This window comes from Nipponia nippon, unplaced genomic scaffold (genome assembly GCF_047370975.1).
Source record: "Nipponia nippon isolate SJK-2023a ecotype South Korea unplaced genomic scaffold, ASM4737097v1 scaffold_3, whole genome shotgun sequence".
Taxonomy (NCBI): Eukaryota; Metazoa; Chordata; class Aves; order Pelecaniformes; family Threskiornithidae; genus Nipponia; species Nipponia nippon.
This window is the reverse complement of record NW_028262347.1, coordinates 73,030,816-73,050,114: the sequence shown is the minus strand read 5'-3', so window position 1 is coordinate 73,050,114 and position 19,299 is coordinate 73,030,816. Positions and strand designations below refer to the sequence as shown.

Sequence of the window (19,299 nt, the reverse complement as noted above, 5' to 3'; positions counted from 1 at the left end):
TCCCAATCTCAGCTTTCTGCACCTTTCCTGCTGTGCAAAAGCAACTTTCCTCCCCCAGCTCCAGCTCCATATTCCAACCAACCCACAAGCCTCCCATGAGGCCTCTTTCTCATAACATCCCAAACTCCACAAATCTCTGCTCTGCCACTAAGGCTTTGAAAACTTGTCTGCTGAATGAAGGGATAATGTAAGGTTTTATTAACAATGAATAACTGTGGAAAACCACAGAAACATACTTAACAGGAAACACTTTTTTAAAAACTGTTTTCAGGTATAGTAAGAGGGACTAGGTTAGATACAAGGATAACTGCTGTGACATGTCTCAGAAGGAGCTCCGCTTCAGGCATGTATTCCCCACAGGCCTTTCCAATGTGAAGATGGGGGGAGAGATGAGCTATGAATGAAAAGGCTGTAACACCTGGGTGCATGGATTTGAATAAGCTAGAGATACCAGGGGAGCTGGGGGCTTCTGCTGAGCTCCTGTGGTGACTTGCACTGCTGCTCCTGCAGCCCGTCTGACTGACTGCTGGCACACACTTCTAAGTAAGTGCAATGATACAAAGTAGTGCATTACCTCTTCTTGGCTTGCATTGCCTCTCCACAGTTGTGTGTGTTTATTATTCTGCTGCCACTGAAACCTCCTGAAGAGACCATGTGCTGTGGCGGTGGTGGTGCCATGGTGAGCGTAGCTTCCACCACATGCCATAGACTGGCTGGGAGACAGGTTGTGCAAAAGGAATAACCAGGCACAACCCACCGGGCATGGGCACTTGAAAGGAAAAGGAGCTTCTTGGTTCCAGCTGACCCTGGCTCTATTGCATATTTTTCTAATCCTTAGGCAATTTGTGAGCCAAGGAGACCTACACAGTCCCACACCAACTGCTCTGAGGCCTCCTCGCCCATAACCATTGCTTCATTCCCTTCTCTACAAAGAGCTTCACGACCTTTGCACAGAAAGGAGGCACGTACGAAGAATCCTTGCTGCACTGAAGGTTTTCATCCAGGTCCCTGATACAGTCCTGCTTGTAAGCCAGCCTCCACCATGGCTCTCCCCTATACAAACACCCGTACTGATGCATTCACGCCTGCTGGTGAGATACCAAGAACTGCTGCCTTGCAGAGGCTTGTGCTTCCTCAGCATGAAGTTCCCAGTGAAGCTGGCTCTGGCCGAAAACAATCGGCAGTGCCATACTGCTGTCAGGCTGCCGGATGCAGGGGCACCTGGACAGCAGCAAAGAAAAGCCTGAATTTAATGGACATCTGAGAGAAAAATAAAGCACAGGAGCTCCAGCCTTCTCATAAAGATATCAGATATGATGTATCCATCTTCATGGATGTGTATGGTTTATGAGTGAGGACCGTTCCGACCAGAAAGGCAAGATGCAAGTAGCAAAAAGGTCTGTGGCTGAGTGAGCCACTAATTAAAAAAAAAAAAAAAAGAAAAAGAAAGTGAAAACACAGTTCCCAGTCCTGACAAAGTGAAACTCTTCCATTTCTTTACAGCAGCTTTAATCCATCAGAATTACTTCATACATGAACACACTGAAAATATGGTGGTTGTATGACGTAATGTTATATCAAGCTCTCTCTCGGAAAATCCCTGGATTTATCATTTCACAGTTATGCCTCAGGTCATATTGGGATTAGTTTATTTGCTGTTTAGCACCCTGCATAGGTTGTAGGCTATGGGAGTTTCTCCTGTCTACCGGACAGTGGCAAGGAACACGATATTGCACCGTACGTACAAACTGCCTTAGGCAGAGCTGTGCTGTAAATCACGGGCAGGTAAGAGAGGCATTACTTCATGGGATTTACACAAATCCATCAAAATGTCAACTGGTGACTTAATGGTACAGAAAGCATTACCATTGTTTATACTGCTATAAGCATGCATTTCTAGCTAAAGAAATATTACTGATGAGTTTGTTTGCCTGCACAGTACATTCCTTTGAACAATTTATAGCTATAAAAATCTGTATAGCAATTATTGGGTTATGTGGCTTTTATATTGTTGTGTAAATCTAGTTCCCGCTTTTAAATTCACAGTCATCAATGAAACAATTAGAAGTTTACATCACAGGCTAATGTGTGAAGATTTTTCCTGTCTTAGGACTGGTATCAAATACAACTTCTGCTCAAAGACTATGGCTCATGAAATCTACAGGGAATTTCAGGAAGAGGGAAATAAATACTCAACATCCTTACAGCAAACATTTAACACCTCATCACCTTTGGCTCATTTGGTTACCACAGCATTTTAAATGCATATCCATTCAGTGAAATCATTCTCAGTTGTAGCTATCAGGGATAAAAAATTAGCATCAGTCCAAGAAACAAGATCCTCAGGCACAAACACCAAATAAAACCAACAGAGAATTCCCCCCCAAACCTGTACTGAAACTTCAAGACTTTCAGCAATCTGAACTGCTGCATGGACAAGAAAGAAAAGCATTCATAAATTCTTTTCTTACATCTGTAGAGGTAGTTCCTTCTGAAATTATTGAGAGACATAAAGACATTCAAGATTCAAGCACTAAGAGATACTACAGTTTGTTGAATAGAGGCTAATATATAATTCATCACCATTTTGCTTAAATTTACCTATGTGAAACACCCACAGGATCAGGCTCTCCCACATACAAAAATGTATAGCTAGGTAACAAGTTTCTCAGCCACCAAAACCAAAAGGATCTAATTCAGGGTTCACACTCAAACCCACTTTCCTCACTCTTTCACACACACAAAAAAGCCAACAACCAACCAAAAACTTCGCTTGTCACACCAGACCCCAGAAACCATGGAGACTTCTGTGCTGTAGCATAAATGATGCTCAAAAGATCAAAAATAAAATTATACACCCCTCCTCCCAAAACACCCAAACCAACCTCCCCCAACAATATTGTCTATAGCCATCGTAACTACTCATGTTTTTGAAATATCTATGTGTTTGAAGCTGAACATCATCTTCCCTCCCTTAGTTTACCTTCAAACAATCCTTACAGATTCACACTATGCTCAAGTCAACCACCTACATGCATCACTTACTGAATCTCACTTCTCCCAAATTGGTAGATGGGTCACGGAAATTTCTTTTTCTCTTTTAAAACCCTCTGGAGGCATTGAGGGGCTGATGATGGAAAGGATACACAGCTCAGTGCTGTCAAGCACATCTCACACCTAGGTAAGGAATACTTAATTTTCCCAGATACATCATGCTGTAACACAGTATCATGCAATGCAGCATCAGGGTTAGAGTGATTAAAAGGAAAGGGCAACACTGGAAAAGTGAACTGGTTAGCAACCTAAATGCAACAACAGGGATCCCTTACTGGTCAAATATTTGTTCATAATAAGCCAAGGATCTGCATTTATGTCAGAGGAAGAAGGAAGCCAAGAGGCTGAAATATAGCTTTCCTGTGAAACGACACTAGTCTCCCTACATCTTCTTAACAGAAACAAGATTACAAATGACTCACTTCATAACAGAGCATTTCTTTACCCCTCTTTTACCAGTAGAATTAAGAATGCCTGATTGAACCGGATCAATTCAATTTCAATACAATGAAATTGTATGCATCAACAATGCCTTATTTTTATTGAGGATTTTTTACTGTGAATTACTTTGATTCCTTTGAAATTTATTATTTCAGCTATTTTAAATGATAGCAAACCAAAGTAGAAGAATAATCTAGGTATCTGTTCAGGAAAAAAAATATTTCTGAAAGAGGGCTTTTTAAATTTGGCATTCAAAGGTGTAGCAAATTGGTATGGTGGGAGATTTAAAAAAAGAAAAAGTCAAATGAGTAGGCATTATGTTAAAAAAGACAACATTTAAAAAACAGAAAAACTTTATCAGAGAATATGGTGGATTATTATTCACTTGAAGCCTTTAAATTAAGCCTGGATATATTTAAAAGGCATATTCTTATTTAAGCAGAAAACACAGGCCTGATTTGACAGGATGTGACAGCATGATATTTTTTGACTAGTAATACGTCTGAGGTCTCTAGATGTTCACAGCGGTCCAATTTGGCTTTAAAAACCTACAGCTCTAGAAAATATGGCATGTAATCTGCCCTTCCCTTCCCCCTCTCAATGAAAAGGGCACAGGAGGATCCTTCTCAAGAACTGGGATGTATTTCTGTAGTCCACCCTTTTTTCTCTTGAAGAATTTTCTCCCAAATTGCCTCTTCCCCATTGATAAAGGCATCCCTTCATAGTCAACCACTTTATAAACAGAAAACTGAGTTGGAACATGTAATAAGCTACTACCTCCACTTTCCTTTCACTATTATTTCTAGAATTATTTCTTTTAGTGTCTTTACATCCCAAGTAAGATATTGAAAAAAATTTCACAGAACCCTGGAGTGCCTGAAGCAAGAAGCAGGAAACGTACTGATCGTACTCCCATTCATCATATCTTAGTCCTACTTATGGTGACGATCCTTGCTCCAAACAGCATCCCACAATTTTTATGTTACATCTGGTCTGTATCATTTACATCTGCTTTACTCTCATCCTTGTTAACATATTTGAAATGAGGCATCAACCAAGATGATGCTGAAAAAGCCGAGGTTCTGCCAGTGCATTACATCTACTTGTAATCAGTGATTTCATACATACATACATACATACATGTAAGATATGAAATGCAACAAAGACACGCACCGAAGAACCCATCAGCAGTAGACTACACTTTTCCTTAGCCACTCAAGTTTAAAATACTCCTAAAATCTTTAGAAAAGTCTCATTTTTGAGACAGGGAGATTCTGTCGGTTACTTAAGTCTGCATTAGTGGGCTGTCATGGCACCTCCACATTTCCAAGCACATGCTCTTGCAAAATCGGCTTTACCAACATTTTGCACTATTCATCATTGAAACGATAAGTAATGATCAGCTGGTTCTCACTGTATGCAGAGGACCCCAACCACCACCGTTAAATCACCGTAGATCTCTTTACAGCGGCATTGCAAGGGAAGACAGTGACACAACAGATTCACCAGAGCACAGTACCTGGTCAGTAGCGGGAATTGACTCCCATCTACGCTTCAGCAAGTACAGAGATTTCCGGCTCATGATTTTGAATCTGCTCTAGAGGTTTTTCCACACTCGAGAAAAAGGCTTCTCCCAAACCAGTGTCAAGAATCTTATTTCTGACTCCTGTGCTTCATTGCTGTAGATGGCAGAGCTCCCCAATGTACACAAGTTTTTGCAAGCTGCGAGGTTGAGACCGGTTACACGCAAGCTTCTCCCATTTCTCTAAAGCATCCGTCTCCTTACAGCGCCGCGACAAAGGGAATCGGGCGAGACAGTGAAAAGCCCAGCTTTCACTGACGAATTACCTCGCAAAAGCATGAAGTAGGTAGACAACGCCAGACGCACTCAAACTGAAAATAGCTGTTGCTTAGGAACTGGAGGGGTAAAATGCAGCACCTCAGATATATAATTGAGAGCTTTTATATTTAAAGAGAATTAAAAACACTGGACCTCTGTGTTTCTCTCCCGATTATCATCCTTTTATAATGTTGGAGGAACGATCGCTCAATGCCACTGACTCCTGGGGCTACGCCTACATCTTCAGCAAGCCAAACAAGTCTTGATGACAGAGCAACAAATAACTCCCACACATTCAAGGTCCCTCGTAAAAACGTGTGCACAAAGCGTGCCGTGGGTCCCACCTGAAATATCTTAGAAGTATCAAGTATTATGTTTTAGTAGAATAATTAAAATACAGTTTGCATATTTCTTCTGCAGAGGGATAATATGCCAAGGATGAATTCTGCTAGTCACATTTTCTTGTAGCATGTACTGATATTAGAAATCAGTATGAATATTTCCCCTCATTTGAGTGAGATGATGTGGTTTTACAAACTGCATGTGTATATTTGAGAGAGAGGGATTTCTTTAGGTGGGTTAAACATTCCTAAACATTTAAGAATTTCTTTAACTTGGAACTCAATTTTGAAGTTTTGTGCCTAAATCCTAGCCTGTATTAATTTTAAAAGCATGGAACATAATGAAATTCACTTTGCACTTCCTGCATGATTTCAAATCCAGAGAGTAAGTTCTCTGCATGAAGCATTTACAGCAGGAAGCGTTATCTTCAGAGATCAGAAAAAGAAGAGGAAAAAAAAAAGAAGTAGGTAGCCATTGCTCCTTGTAAGGCAACCTATAATTCACTCTAATTACAGCAGCCTTAATAGTACAATTATTCTAAAAGAAAAGGACTCCTACAACATACACACATACATATACATATATATCTGTGTAATCGATAAAAAAGTGAGTGCGGTGTTGGTGTGGAAGTCAGGAACAGGTTAAATATTGTAAAGACAGCTTTTTACTTGTCCCATTTACATTCTATTGAATTGCAGATGCTTATCAGGAGACAAACTCCTGCAAACAGAAATTCCCATAAGTCTCAGTGTATTTCATTTGACATCTATCACTACCTGTAACTAAATCACTTTGCATTTAACTCCCACATGCAGAAAAGGAACATATTTTCCAAGTGGGTCATTAAGAAATATGACATGCACTGTAGTAGTTTCCTCTCATGTTTCAACACGTACCATAGAAAACCTACTAGTTCTTAAAAAATAATCTTAACAGAACTAGAGTTTTGTTTAACGAATCTTGGTAGAATAATTTTATGATTTTATATGTGGATTTTAGTTTTATATTATGGTAAACCAGTTGTTCCACTTCCTTTTCTCACAAGTGACATTGCTAACATTCACACACATAAGTGGATTCCTAAGATCTGTCTTCCCACTTTCTTCACTTTACTCCGTAAGAATTAAAAGAACATAGAAGACTAATAAATTGGCTCCCAGTAACATAAGCCTAAACCTCTTCCTTCCCTCTCGCTGCTTGCCCAAGCAGCACAGGCTACCACTGGCCAGGAGAGACCTTTCCTCCCAAGTCCCATTTCTCTGCTGGAAGAAAGCCCCACAGACCTAGGGAAACACCATAAGCAACCCTGTGGCAGATCCTGCAGGCAATTGCCAGTCCATCTTTAAACACCTGATGCGCTAGATTTGAGGGAGAAGTATACCTAACAGATTACTCAATTTATAAGCAAGATCTTTTTTAAATTCTCCTCACCCCCCCCCTTTTTTTTTTAAATACAAAATGGTGGTGAAGTATCTAAAACATTACACAAGGAAGGAACAAAACCGTTCTCGGAAAGATAAGAGAAAATTTTTATATTTATATAGAATTATCTTCTCACAATTATCTCCTTCTCAGCCTCTACTGAAACCCAGAAAACTTCATCTATATGTTTAGTAACCAGGTATCTCATTTTACCCAAGTACAACCTTCCCTAACAGTACCCAACAAATTATTTTACTTGCACTCCCTATAGATGGGCATTTGCAGCAACTGAGTTAATGCCCACGAGACCTTTTCCTTTGAAATTAGGCCATGCCATGCAAGCCCTCCTTATTCTAAGGAAGGGGTGAAACAGAGAAACCAGGCAATATATTAATTTCTCTGGAACCCTCTTTGGAAGAAACCGTAGCTTCACGAGAACAAATAATTAAAAAATTCTTTGGCAACTATTTCATCCTGTGAGTTCACTTTTTCAGAAAACTCAAAAGGGATCTATTAAACAGCACAAGTCCAATTTCCTGCAGCAAGATACATTTTTGATAGTCAACTTGATCCATCTCACCTTTTAATTTAAAATCTGTTTGGACCAGATTGATACCACTTAGCTTCCACCTAAATCCCTTTCTCTAACGGATCTTATTGGCCAGCTGTAAACCTTCAAAAATGTCTAGCCAACAACAAAAAATCCTTCAAGCTTGGAGGCACATAGCCAACAGGATGTATCAGGCATGAGGACTTAGAACAGGACTTAGGCCTCCATCTCTGACGAAACACCAGCGCAGACTTCATATGCACTCCAGCCAGCAGTCTCTAAATATTTTGCTGCCATAAGCAAAGCATTAGGAATCCAGGGCATGGTTCAGAGCATACAAAAGAGTACCCATATTTTCATATGCATACAAAAATTAGATGAAGATTTGCAATAATGCTAGAAAAGTTTAAGAAGTCTAAGTCACCTTAAGAGTCCTTTAAGTGACTGCCTTTCTCTCAATGGTAGTTTAGAGGAGTCCAATTTACCTTCCACTCTACCTTCCACTCTTTGGACCAGAAGAACATAACATGATCAACTAGCACATCAGATGAGGCAGGAGAGATTATGTACTGAACAGGTCTCACCTTACTGGATAGGATTTCCCTGATTTCTGAAATTCCTCAGTTTCCACTGAAAACTAGCTTGCTTTCTGTTTGGGTTTTTTTATCTTTTTGAAATGACAGACTGTCACCTGAAAAAAATCAGATCTGCAACCCATCTTAAACTGTTTAATGAAATACTGAGTTTCCTGCAAATTTCAAGATGGTTTTGAAGTAAGATGCAAGACAGAAGCTTAGAAAACTTCAGAAAATAAAGTAGAATCCTGCAACAAGAAGGGCAAAAGCAAAACTTAGTAAACGAGTTTTGCATTAAAAATAGTAAATCCTGTCTATTAAAAAAAGTAGCAGCTCCCTGATGAACTTATGATATTTTCTCATTAAAAAGGCAGGTATTTCAGTGCTTTTTGCAAGGGGCGTTACAAAGGTTAGGCTAGGAACCACCCCACTGAGATTAAGGTTGCAAACATGTAGCTCCACAGCAGCAGAGCCTGTTTATTATAGATTTAGACATAGATGTTCATATTCATATAGAAATCCTTCACCTGAAGGAAAAGCAGTTCCAAAATACTGAAGCCCTAATAATGTATTTATATAATTTCAACACCAGATGGGAAAGATGCTTTACCCAAGCAGGAAAATTCCTGAACATCAATATTGGTAGCAACGACTCCTTTGCAGCAACTTTAATTCTATAGATAATTTAAAAATATATTAGCATGATGCCATTAACACTACCAGCATAACTTCCTTTCGATGATGTGTTAAGAGCAAACCAGTAGCTACACATGGCTTTCCTGCACCTCCCCACCTGGTTCTACCACCACTAATCCTTTATTATTGAACAAGGTGAGAGGGCCATCCAAATTTCACAAGTTTGTCAGGTTTAAAAAAAAAACAAAACAGCACAAAACACACACACATTAGTTGAAATTGTGTTCCTTTGATATCCTGATGGAGACAGCTTTCTCAATACATCTAATCCATCTTCCTGCTACTGAAAGACACTTTCTGTTGCATGACTCAGCTCTGTCTGGATCAACTGTTTGGATTACAGCTCAAAAATTATATTAATGAAAGCTGTCACGATTTTATGCTTTTTTCCATTGATTTAATCCTGCAAATATTAACAAAATTAACAACTTTGCCAATCTCAGATGGAAAACTTGCTTGAATACCTCAAACTTACAAAAAGCCAAAACCAAACAGAAAATACTGAGCAACTGACCTGTGAGCCTCTGGGTCCCCGTTTGTGATCCCATTCAGAATGCCCCATGAGCTGAAAAACAAAGAAAAGCACAGGTAAGTGAGAAATTGTGCTCATTAGCTTTAATTGAAACATTCACGCTTTTATATCCATTACACATTTTCTTTGAAAAAACAGGTTTGCTTTTATGATTTATTTCACATAGCTTTTACCTTCATTATGAAGGTGAGAATACCTGGGAATTGTTACTATAACTTTGTACCTTTACATTCAGAGCCAAAACACATCTAGCATCACAACACTGCTCATGCCAATAAAATTCCCACTGCCATAGATTCAGCTTTAGCGAAATGTTTAATACTGATCTGGCAAAAGGAGAGCTGATGTATCAACAAGGAGACTACCAAAACCAGGGGACATTTGATTAAATAGCAATGCACATTTTATACCAGGCATAAAAGTTAGCGACAGCCTTAATTTTGTCTCACCACTGAATTATTCTCAATGTAATAAAAAAGCAGAGGTACACCCTCTAAAGGACAACAGGTTAGGGTCATTACATGGCAGAGAAAAGCAAAGAGAGAGAGAGTTTAGAGATGATGGGTTCTTGTGGAAACTAAGATTTGTGATGGTATACAGCTTGTCAAGTTAAAGAGAAGGCAAATGTTAATTATAGCCCAAATTCAGCTCTCGAATCCTCTGTGCAACCCTACAGGAGATTGTATTGTGAGGCAAGTGGTCAGACATGGGATGGTACAGATGGACTCCAGAAAAACTAATTTGTCTTCTCCCATCTTTTTTCTACTGTACTTCGTAACTGTATGCTAACACAGGCACTCACTTTCTTTAAGCAACATACAATTTCCACACAGCAGCTCTTTCCATGTATGTCATGGTGGGGGACAAAAAAAGAGAATACCCAGTAGGCTTTAATACTACTTTATGTATCCAAAGATTATGGGCAAATGTGAACTGTTGACAATAAAGCTATCCTCACACCTAAAAAACCCTGGAAAGCACCAGGGAGGGCCCAGGCACGGCTCCGGTGGAGCCCAAGCTGTGCAGCACACAAGGTGGCTGCTGCTGCTAATCCTGCCCCTGGGCCCTCGGTCGGCGTGTGTTCCAGCCTGGGAGGTGGCTTTTTTTTACAGCTACTCAGGGATCTCTTCTGGGTAATGCTCTTTGTTACTCATAAGAGCATAGCTTAATGCAAATATAAAAATATGTGAATGAAAGATAGGAGGGTTAATGTGACATGTAATGACTTACAGTCACGGATGTTTTCTTGCTCTTTTTTTCCCAACATTCTTTCCCAAAGGAAATGCCTTCTCTCAGGTCAGAGGTAGGCAATGAGATTTACAACCTATGCTTATTGCAGAACATGCTTTCGAAACACTCATCCCAGGACAAGAGATTAAAATTACTTCGAAAAATGAGGAAAGCCACATACATCTCATACTAAATATTTATCTTCATCAACTGTTCCTACATATCCTTTCCTTCTCCATGGGCCCCTTCATTTCTTTATTACTTACGATTACCTACCCCCATAACTGGAGACAAACCACACATGCAGATGGGCATCGAAGAATCAGAAATGTCACACCATTTTTTTACCTCATACAGCCTCACGACTGACCCCCTTGTTTTACTGTAATTATTTCCTTTTTCCATATACTGCTGGTGGAAACACTGGCGGTGCCAGGTTTCCCTGTTTGTTTCTCCATACTGTTATGTTTGCTCATTACTGTATGAAACTGAGCTTTGATGTTTATGAAAGCTGGCCTGTCAGTAAATAACTGGCATGCAAAAGCTACCAAGAGATGCATCTACCAAAGGTTATGTGCTTCACAGAACCTCTGCCAAAACCCTCATACCTGTGCTTCCTCCCTGGCTCCTGCCACCCTGGACCAAGAAAACCTCTTCGGTTTTAACTCCTCAGCCCCTATGCCTTGTGGGGAAGTGGTGCCTGCTTTCTTAATTTACTTTGCTAAAGAAAAAATAATTTAGCATGGGTCTGACCACCTGTGATTCCCAGCATGATAAGGGATATCTTTACCTACAACTTCCTACCAGTGAAATTAGCACAAAAAATATGCCTGTTATTTCACAGTTAAGAAAAAAGACTGATGTTACAGGCCTGGCTATGGTTACTGCAGTTTTCCAGGCTCTATAGACATTTGGCAGCGCATACCACACCCTCAAAATCAAGTGTAGCATGGGATCCCACTGCCAGGTTTTTCATGCTCCCACCCTCACTGAATCCATAGTTTACTGACAAGTGGAGGGTTGCTTTACTATTGCCGCCAAAAGTAAGCAACGCAGTTAAGAGTCAAGCTTGGAGTTATTGTTCGCATTAGAGGAGGTACATCAAATGTAGGGATGCTCCCAGTCCAGACAGTTTCAGGAAACCAGACTGACATGTGCCAGGGGTGGTTACTTGTGATCACCACCAATCCTCAAGTCCAAATCAAGTCCTCTTAAACATTCATTCTTCTTCAGGCACGGTTTGCCCGCCCTGTTCCCCAGTTACTGCCTGGTGCTTCACATCTCTACACAGAGTTTTTCAGCCCCCGGAGTGCTCTCCTGTGCTTCCCCAGCCCCACAGCCTAGCCCCTGCTCTGCTCCACTTGCTCCTCCTCCTCCACAGCTTGCAGGTGCCTTTTGGCCCATGTCCCCCATCTCTGGCCCTGCTCCTCTATCAGGTGTGGGCAATTCTGGGGTGCTCCACAGACTGGATGTTGCAGCAGCAGCTAACGTTACAGTGAAAAATGAGTCCGACTTGTCCTTGCTCCATTTCTCAGCATCTAACTATCAAAATCACTTATGGAAGAGAGGCCAAAGTCACCAATGAAGCAACCAGTCATAAATGCATTGGAACCAACAGAGTGACTCCTTGCTTACTCTGGCACAGTTTTATTAGCAAACTGCTAACTCCTCGTAGCAAATTACACAACCCGCATTTCATTTAATTTCTCTACAAACATGCCTTTGTGGAATCAGCTGTGTTTGTATTTTTGCTTATAGATCCATTGCCCCTACTGTCAAAGAATTTCAACACCATTGTTCTCTCTTTGGATGTCACGTGCTATGCCAGGATGCTCTACTGAGTTAAACCTGTGGTTATCATCTGGTAAAATGGTGAGCACGAGGAAGCAAAGGAAGAGTTCTAGGATGGTAAGAGATCTTGCCAATTCTAGGCAGTTTTCAAGCATGGTAGTAAAATTCATGACCCTATGAAGCCAAACTTTTCCTCCCATTTAACCTACCAAATCTTACTTGGCTTTAAAATGTATTTCTTCCTCACAATCTAGAAAACAGTCTTCATCTCATGCTAGAATGTTCTTGGCATAACTGCAATGGTTGATAATAACAAAGGAGTGAAGGAGGAAAAAATGAAATAAAAAGTATATCACACCTATGAAAGGGCCTCAAGCTTTAAGACAGAAGACAGAAAAAAACCCAAAAAAACAGGTAGAGCAGTTGTAACAAAATCTCTGCCAGGCCAACATCCTATAGAGGGATGATTGCCTCAGTATGACACCTTTTAGCTCAACAAGCCATGCTCTGCTAGATTACCTCTGAACCTGGGAAAGATCTTCTTTGAATAGACAAACAGCAAGCGCTGGAGTACGATATGCAGAAAAGGAGGAAAGCAAGTATGCTTGACCTATCGGGCTACTTGGAAATCACGTTTTCCCCAAGCTTTATAGAAATCAAAAGATGAAGAAAACTGTATTTAAAAAAAAAAAGAAAACAAATCAACCACACTCAGAAACATAGAGAGTGTGCATAAATCCACTTGAGTTTGAGTCAACCTTCTGAAACAGGAAAAAAAGAAAAAAAATATATTGTTTAATTGGTGGATGCATGAAAACAGAGATACAGAAACAAAAATGCATTTGGAAGTAGAGTGATTTATGTTTATCACTAACAGAAGGGTTTGTTCCAGACCCCACCACGTCCTCTAAAAATTGCTATAAATCAATTTGGTCCAGAGTGATGGTAGACAGCCTCACACCATCCAATTACTTTTCTTTATCCTTCTTACTGACCCGGCTGCTGAGGCTGAGCATACCAGCAGCAGAAAAGGAGGGATAAAACCCAAATCAAACTCCCACACAGCTTATATGCATGCAGTCTTCTCCCAGAAGGAAAGTATCTACTTTACATTTCATCTAAAACTGTCCTGGAAACCCAGCTCTGACAGTTTTAACACTTAAAGACGAAGGCAGCTTTCAGCAACAAGAACAACTCTTGCATGTTCAAGAATGGACAAAAGCACGGGCTTCACTAAAGCCAATTGGCTCGCTCTACCTACTAAGTGACTAACAGGTCTCCAGGGAAAACAGCCTCCCCCAGGCCAGCTGAGTGTGAGGACTGTGAATGGAAGAGGAGGCAGGAATGGAGAAGACCCTAATACCACAATCATGTTAACAGAGAGAAAAACAGAAGTGAAACGGGGCTAGCTCACTCTGAACATGTAGGTTGGTAGCCTGTGCTCTAAAACTCAGGCTTTTGCTATAAACACTATGAAGTCTCCAGGCCTCATGGCTGTAAAACCAAATTTTAGATGTAAACCACATGTTCACTAATGCAATGATACCTGCAAAGGAGTAAGGAATGGTATAATGGACTGTTTGCATTAGATATCTGAGATACCCATGCCAAAGTAGAACAAAGACATTTAAAAATCAGCATCTTCAGCTTTCACCTCTCTAAATGCAATTCTTCTCCTATTTGGTGGTTTAATTAAAGCCCCAGCATATGATTACATAATAATCTCAACTTTCATTAAAATTCATAAACCATAATTCTAAGCCTCCTTAGTATTAGAGAACTGCAGGAAAATGTGACCCACACATGCCGTACAAGATCTAAATAAATAAAAAGACAGAAAGTAAAGAATGACAATTCAAACCTTTTTAGCTGTTTCTAGGTTTTATTTTTCCCTTAAATCATCTTTTCTGGCCTAGGTTTTTGATTTTGGCACTCTTGAACCAGCAATACTGCTAACTATGCCATGGCTGGGGAAAAAAAAACCAAAAAAACAAACCAAAACCAACCCAAAAAACAACTCACAGAAATAGAAAAGCCATAATCTAAGGACCTCCACAATTGGGCACAAGTGGGGAAAAAACCCAACATTTAGAACATGAGCAGTCCTATGTATATCCTTAGAGAGTCCTCAGTAGCAGAATGCAACAGCATTTTGAAACCACAGGGCTTTTTTTATTTAAGCAAATATAACAGCACAGTTTCATTAGAGGGAATGAGGAGATCTTTTCATGGTAAGTACTTAAGGGGACGAATGAAGCAGTTATACTTAGTGTTTAATAAAAGACTTTAAATCAATTCAGAGCCCATTCTAATTCTATTCAGATTATAGGCTACTACTCTGGAATTTTATTTAGATATATATTTACACATACATAACACTTTTACAGTTATAAAAATAATTAGATGGTGATGACAAAGGTGAGCTAAATCAGCCATAATTCACCAAAGCTAGTAAATGGGATTCAAATAGACTGAAGCAGGATCACATAGTCCAAATCCATGTTTTGGGAACTTGCCCCAACTCACTGGCTTCTTCCCTTGGACTTTAAAGATTTCAGACTGTGGCTGGACACTGCGTTTCCATTACAGTGAGCATAAGAGAGCCCTATGCTCCTCTAGTGAATAAACGAAAGATGAGCACAAAGCAAAGCACAGGAATGCTAGAGAAATTGCTCCTCTGCCCCATCTGTGATTGGGAGCCAGACACTTAGCATCCAATAGTCTCTGTTGAACTGGCTGTGATACGTGAATAGGATGCCCTGAGCTCCCCCCAACAGCTGAGAACCTGTAAAAATGCCTTTTTGCCACTCCTGCAAGGATTTAGAGCATTTAGTAAGAGCAAAAATTAATTACCAATGAGATTCTGAGAAGTTTTGGTTGGGTGGTAGCCAGCAGTTTTAAGAGTTGCTTATATTTGGGAATCAGTGTCCAGTAGAGCTAGATAGGAGCATCCAATCTGGCTGGCACCTGGTTTCAACCTTCGCCAAAATAGCAGAGCCTGTATTTAAACATGAGCATAACATCTTCCCTCTTTGGAAGAGATTTTGTTGAATGGGCACGTTGAGGATGTGGAACAGTGTCTCACTGTTGAGTTCTTTGACACTGCCTCCTTACAGCTTGTGCTGAATGGGGCACAGTATGATACATATTCTCTGACTGAATGGGTATTAGCTATGCTTCAGTCAGGATCGTATTTCCACTGGCAAAAAGAAACTGTTTGTTACCAGCATGTAGGCACAAAATGTTCCCGATAAATTTCTTTTTCAGTAACAAAAAAGCACAAATTATTCCTTGATTACATATTAAAAGAAATATTTAGTTTTACAATTATGCAAGAGTCAGGTCATACAGAAACTAACAGGGGTTTTTTGCACATGCTATTTCGAGTAGGATTCCTTCTATTCAATAGATTGTTCCCTCCACTTTCATGGTAACCAATATAAACGAGGTGATTTACTGACTTGACTGACTTAGGGAGTGCAGTTTTGGTGTAGACACCATCAGCAGGGGAAGCTAAGCTGGCTGTAGCTGCTGAGATTCAGCACTGCCAGGTCCTGATAAAGTAACAGAGGAGCAACTGCGTGGCTGCACTGACCACCTTCTCCATCAAATGGCACAGCTGCAGCTCGCCCTGCAGGCATCCAAAGCATCAGAGATGTCTCCTTTGCTGTGTGGTGAGCGTGATCATACACAGGCACGTGTAGGCTATGACACACAGATAGCAAAGTGCTCCAATATTTGGAAAAACAATCCCTTTTCCTCAACCACTCGCCAATTCCCAGGGTCAGCTTAAAGCATGAGATGTCAGAGCTGCGCCGCTCAGCCAGATGTGTGAGCTGCACACTCGCACCACCGTGGCCTCTGGCTGTGCAATTAGTGGGGAGGAAACTCTCCACCCAAATGCTCCCAATGTGTTGGAGCCCTGCAAATCATCAGACTGGTTAAAAAAAACCAAAACAACCCCCCCCCACCACAATAAACTAACTAAATGAATAAATCGGGGGGAAGGTGGGGAGGTAAGAGCTTTTCTGCTCCTAATCAAATAAGTTGTTTCAAAGGTTTATGGGCTGCTGGACAACAGCTGGAAGCAGAGATAAGATTTTTAAACCGAGGCACAGGCAGAAGTGCTTTGAAACTTGGCATTGCTTTGAACTGGAGGCAGAGGCAGCGAGGTAGAATGACAGGTCTGGAGAGGAGCTGCAGTGAATGGCTTCGCTGCAGGACGAGCTCCCTGCGCGGATGGAGTTCAGCCCTCTGAAGCTCGTACCCCAGTGAAGCTGGAAGCCCTGGAGGAAGCTGCCTCCTCAACCCCTACAGCCCTCTCACAGCCTCGCTTGCAGGTCAAGCAATGAACCACAGCACCGCCAGAGGCTACACAAAACAGGGGGAAAACATATATATCAAGCAGATACTCTGTTGAGACAGTGAACATGATGCTGAGCTGCTGTGGCAGAAGGGAATGGAGAAAATAGGGCACTTGGTGAGGTAAGGCTGAAGGGAGGCAAACGGGTGCTGCAGCACAGGAGGACAACCCAAAAGGCACCAGCATTTACGGTCCTGCAGGCACGGCGAAGAAACCGTCCTGAGCACTTAGCCAGGGACTCAGCTCCAAAGAAATAAAAGGAATGAGATCATATCTGGCGCTGGGCGAGACGGCAAGAGAGAGACTACATTTTTGAGGACTTTTCTCATGGCAGCATATGACCTTTTAGAATATTTTAGACAATAAACTGCATCTGACTTCTTCAGGGATCCTGGCTCCCTTGCACGGGGCAGGAGGCACGAAGACGTACGGCACGGCAAACTAGCAGCGGTGGGTAGGTGAACAACTGTCGTGTCCCTTGCTCCACGCTACTTCTTGAAATGAGCAAGTTTAACTTTGGATAGCGTGAAGGTACTGTGAAATAAAAAAAAAAACGTAGGTGGGAAGAAGAAAAGGCAGGGGAATATCCTCCTCCACACCCTGTATCTGGATTTATATAAATTTTTGTCACAACTACTTAAACAGATGACAGTAGTAAAACAAATCCCTACAGGTTTCTATTATTTTCAGTCCTACCATTGAATTTCTCAGGTCCCTATTAATCTTTCACACATCAAACAGGATTTTAAACAACGGATTTTGGAAGCAGAGCTGTAGTAAAATACAGAAAAGGACTGTTTTTGTTTTTTGTTTTTGTTTTTAAAAGAAAAGCAACTCTCACTCTTCCGTGATTCCCAAGGATGGATGCCACATAAAGAGCTACTTGCAGATGTGGAGCCGATTTCTTTTAGCAAAGGCTTCCTAAGTTAATAGTCTTATCTTAACCTGGATATTTAAAGGATTTCCAGAATAAATTAATAAAACAATTAAACTGATCATAAATAGATTTCTTATCCCCTTAAACTGATCTGGTGGATTAATAATAGGCATGTTGATCTGGTGGACTAGTATTCAACAAGCAAAAGCGTTCACCAAATTTTCCATGCACTCACTTTCCCATTCTGAGAATAACCATGAAAACCAAAGCCCTAGGAAAAAATATCCATACTGGTGAGATAAAAAATGTGGGCACAGATATTCTAATATCCTCCCACCTTAGCCATGGCCACAATTTACAGACAGTAACCTACAGAAGAAGATTCCTTGGTATGGGGATGCCAGGGCAACACAGCAATATCAAGACTCCTAAATGTAACAGCAAGCTGACAAAAGAACAAAAATAGATTGTTAAAAAGAAGAAAATTACTATTTAAACCTTGTTTGCTATTCAAAGTAGACACATTAAGTTCCTGGATTTCAAAGCTACACAGTCAAGTCCATTCTGGTGTAATTAAGTTCCTAGAAAAAGTCAGAAAGCTTATTTACTTTTTTTCCATTGGGAATCATTAACTATGCATTAAGAATCCCAGTCACAATACCAAGCCTGGCACAGGCTTGATAAACTAGCTAGCTACTGCAGCAAAGTCAGCATAGTCTGAAAGCACATTTAGGTGTCTGAAAGCACATTTAGGTATTGAAAGCCTATTATTTATTTTTTTAAAGGAGTCTAAAGACTTCTACAAAAAAATCTGCTCTGCAATGTATGTTAACAATATCTTTCACTCTTTAGTTAATGGTTTTTCTCTCACTTCCCATTTTTTCAGAGATTCTAGTTTCAAATATGGTATTTGCAACTTTCTGTTGTTACTCAATACAAGCCTCGAAGATGACGCAGGCTCTTTTTGGCTGGTTATTAGTGCACAGGAGGGTCTCTGCTTCCAAAGAAATTAAATCCTTGAAGATACAGGGGATGTCTTTTCACATAGCAATTAAAAACCCCACTTAAAGAGCAGGAAAACTTTTAAGGGATTTTTCAGTCAAGCTCTGATTTTAGTTGAGTCACCCACAATACTAACACAAAACATGAAAGGTCATATGGAAGGCAACTTAGTCCAGTTAGTTTAGTAAGTGCATTAATCTAACAGCTGACCACTCTGTAATAGTCTGCATAAAACCAGGAATTTCCCAATTCAGTTCCCAGTGGATAAGTATCTATCTCACAGGAAAAAAAACCCCAAACCAAAAAACAAAACCTTGTCAAATTGACATCCTTACTGGCAGTCTCAGCAGAAAAAAAAACCCTTAGGACTGAGTAAGCATGGAGGTTTCACCAGACATTTAACCTTCAGAAGTGGTTCCTCTGCAAGGGAACTCAGCCACAGCGGTGGGGGTAGGGACAAGAGTGACTTGCTTGTGTCCCCGCTGTACTTCCCTCGTGTGTGCAGGATGGAGTTTTGTCATAGCTGTCAACTCAAAACCTCTCACCAGAGCAAAGAGCCACTTAGAAAAAGGAAGGGGGCAGAG

General features: G+C 40.7%; 1 protein-coding gene across 1 annotated transcript in view; it reads right to left on the bottom strand.

Annotated features, from left to right (window-relative positions):
• The window catches only part of PDE3A (phosphodiesterase 3A), a 262,587-nt gene that overhangs the window by 90,247 nt on the left and 153,041 nt on the right, over positions 1 to 19,299 (bottom strand). Inside the window, exon 2 of the mRNA XM_087766233.1 lies at positions 9,435 to 9,485. Coding sequence (XP_087622359.1) covers positions 9,435 to 9,485 — 51 coding nt within the window. The remainder of the gene's footprint in view (positions 1 to 9,434; positions 9,486 to 19,299) is intronic.